Genomic DNA, 3237 nt, shown 5'->3' with positions numbered 1-3237 from the left:
AAACTTGGGGTGGAGAGGGCCATGACTGGCAGGTACGATTGATGAGAGGATAGTTTGTTAGTAGCACATTTAGTTGAAATGAAAGTCATAATTTAAGTGTTTTGACAGTGAGTAAACAGTTGGCATATGTTCATGTGAAAACAATTGACATGATTAGATGCTCTTCTTTCTTTGTGACAATGCTGTTTATTGAATCACATCAAATACTTCCATCATTTTCATGCTCAATGGCTTTTTGACCTGCACATTGACTCACAAATCTGATATATCAAGTGGAACTAAGTTTATCGTGATAATTATACAATCTATACATCTGACAAGCATTTACATACACATATTTTAGTATTTTTGATGCAAGCAACTTTTAAAACTGCTCGAGACTGTTATCAGGAGCATTTGGATTTGATATACATAATAAATCACTGCATGTTTATACAGATCCACAGCTAAATGATCACTGAGTCCTATTGTATAGTGGGTATCAACACTTAGCCAGGAGAGGTAGGTACACTCTCACTAGTGTTCAAGATTTAGCTTGCTTGTGTAATTAACCTCACACAACTTTCTCACACAAAATTCAACATGACCCACTAACCTCAAATACAAACAAACACAAACATATGTACATACACACTATGTACTACCACTCAAGCTAGTGCTGTCAAGACTGTGTTAGCATAAGGTGCAAACAACAACACAGAATTAAGTGTTTACCGGACAGTAGGCCCCTCAATGGAGGCATAGATGTGCACTGGATGCTCATAGATTTGAGGACTGAGTGGGTCGGAGGGGTCGGGAGTGTATGGACCAACCCAATCAGAGAAGGGGTCAGTGTTGAAGGTTTGGCCGTCATAATGGTCCAGAACGTTGATTCCAGATTGAACAGGTGCATCTGGGTTCAGAGGCCGTTGAAGGATGTGGAACATGCAGCCATACCTGGTGCCACCCTGTGGGTCTTCCCAGTGATGCCGAGTGGTTGCCAGTGCAGGTACTGAAGGTAGAAGTGTCGGAGATGTGGAAGAATGGGAAGAAGTTGTGTGTATGTAGAGTGTGAGGTCATGGGGGGTGAAGTTGTAGGCCTGCAAGAATGCACCCAAGTTGGCTGCATTGGCAAAGGTATCAAGGTCAATGTCAAGGGGGACAGGGTATGGGAAAGCCGGAGTGTCGATGAGGAGTGTGCGAAGGTTGTGGAAGGGGGTGAAAACATATAGGAGCCATGGCAAGGAGTCCCAAGGTGATGGCCCAAACAGGTGAGAGACACCCTACAAGGATGTTAGTAATTATGCATGACCAAGAAAACATGCATGCACAAACTGGCCCACCCCGTAGTTGCACTCATCCTTGAGCCGCAGGGTTTGGATGTGGCAGAGGGAGGGTCTCCACCAGTGTCTGGCACGGCTCAGCATTGTTGTGGACAAGTTGTCGCTGGTGACAATGTTGAGCTCTGTCCAGTTTGTCATGTATGGGGTGGCACGTTGAGCGATGTCCCAGAGCAGAGGGCCATTGCCGGTCTTGTTGTGCAAGTCCACCTCGAGAAGATAAAGATTGAGAAAGTTGATGTGGACACGCTGTGGATCACCACTGCTGAGCGCACATTGACATCCGTGCTCTTCAAATGCTATGACATCCAAGAAGAGGGTATGGAGTTGATGGGCCGTGCAGATGCTCAGTGCAGTGCGGGGAAAGGGGCAGGAGAAGTGATGGTAGAAGTCCCTGGACACCGTGTGCAAGGCAAGGACCTCATGCAGGTCAGAGTCACCGTGGACCTCATCTCTGTTGTAGTACTGCCAGGGCAGGCAGCAGGCATGGCCAATGAGGGAGAGGAGCTCAGGGGTATTGAGGACACGGGTAGTGGCCATGGTGGTGTGTGTGCAAAACAAAAATGAACATTGACACATCATACATTGACACAATGCATTCCCATGGTTGAACATGCATCTCAATGTGAGCCTGGGTGTGTGTAATACATTATGTACCTTATGGATAATCCACAGTATTGTGCACACACCAGTGATATAACTTGTTGATCAATATGTTTTTCAAAGCCTAGCTAATTTCTCTCTGTCGAATACCAGTATATAAAGACAATACAAATGTGACTCACATATAGAGGACATGATTCTCCCTTAGACAGAGCAATCTTGTCTGATCTCATCTAAGCAAGTACAGATATCAATGAGAGTTTGGATTATTTGGAATGGTAAGCATGTATACTTGGCTATTATCAGGTTCACTCAACAAATATATAGACAGTACCATTGAATAGAGATCAAAATTCTGAGCCTGGTGGTATATAACACTTGGGGGGAGGCAATGATGTCATCAGGTCATGTGCCATGGGCGCTTTTTTCTGATTGTGGCACTAATAGGATTTTGTGTTGTGCATAGTGGCAGCAAAGGTGGCCACATCCAAATGATTTTTGGATATATGGACTTTGCTCGTGCATAGCTTTCTGTTGATATATATTTCATGACATATAGCCAACTGGGGGCCAAGATATTGAGGCATTTGTGTTGGGAACCAAACAAGACCACAGTCTGTGGCAAGGGAACACTGAGCTGCGTTCCCCTGCCACCAAGTATGGTCTTGTTTGTTCTCAGCCACAGCTGCAACTCATTTTGCCCCCTGTTGGCTCATTCTTTACCACATCATAGGACAAATATATATCATTGGAAAAATCCTTCTAATGTGCATCTAATGGTGGTACAATCATGGTTTTATATCAAATACACAGGCTTTAATGCACTAAACACTGATTGTGGCTGAAGGTCATTGCCAGATTGTATGCACAATACCTGGTCTTTATGCTCACTAATCCATGTATCAAGCTTCATTATTATATTGCAGGACACTTTCATTATATAAGGCAGAAGATAGTGGTAGCAGTGTATCAGATAAACTGCTTAACCTGGACCTGAACATCCTTTTACTCCAATTTATGCCTTCAATTGGCATTCTATTGACCTACAAACAACACCATTGTGTAGAGCTCAATTTTCCGAACCTGACAGTATATAATACTTGACATTATGCCTGGGAAAACACTGACCTAGACCCACATTGATCCCCATTAGTGACAGACTGTGACTCAGAGTCACTTATGGTGGGTTGGTTGGCTTGTAGCACTCCCATATGTGCTCAGTATCCTATACAAACACCCCCATTACATTCTCCTCATCAACAGCTTTCTGGTGATATATAATAGTGGTATGTTACACCATACACTTGTCTATTAA

At 43.7% G+C, this 3237-nt stretch overlaps 1 protein-coding gene across 1 annotated transcript; it reads right to left on the bottom strand.

The window, feature by feature from the left end:
• Window positions 1-710: 710 nt before the first annotated feature.
• TRAVEDRAFT_54716 (uncharacterized protein) lies at window positions 711-1859 on the bottom strand (the record flags this gene model as incomplete). The annotated part of the gene is made up of 2 exons (XM_008047659.1): window positions 711-1262; window positions 1311-1859. 2 exons carry the CDS (start codon window positions 1857-1859, stop codon window positions 711-713), a joined length of 1101 nt encoding a protein of 366 aa, XP_008045850.1.
• Window positions 1860-3237: the final 1378 nt, after the last annotated feature.

Source organism: Trametes versicolor (genome assembly GCF_000271585.1).
Source record: "Trametes versicolor FP-101664 SS1 unplaced genomic scaffold TRAVEscaffold_115, whole genome shotgun sequence".
NCBI classification, from domain to species: Eukaryota; Fungi; Basidiomycota; class Agaricomycetes; order Polyporales; family Polyporaceae; genus Trametes; species Trametes versicolor.
The sequence above is the reverse complement of the archived record's forward strand: the minus strand, read 5'-3'. Positions and strand labels throughout refer to the sequence as shown.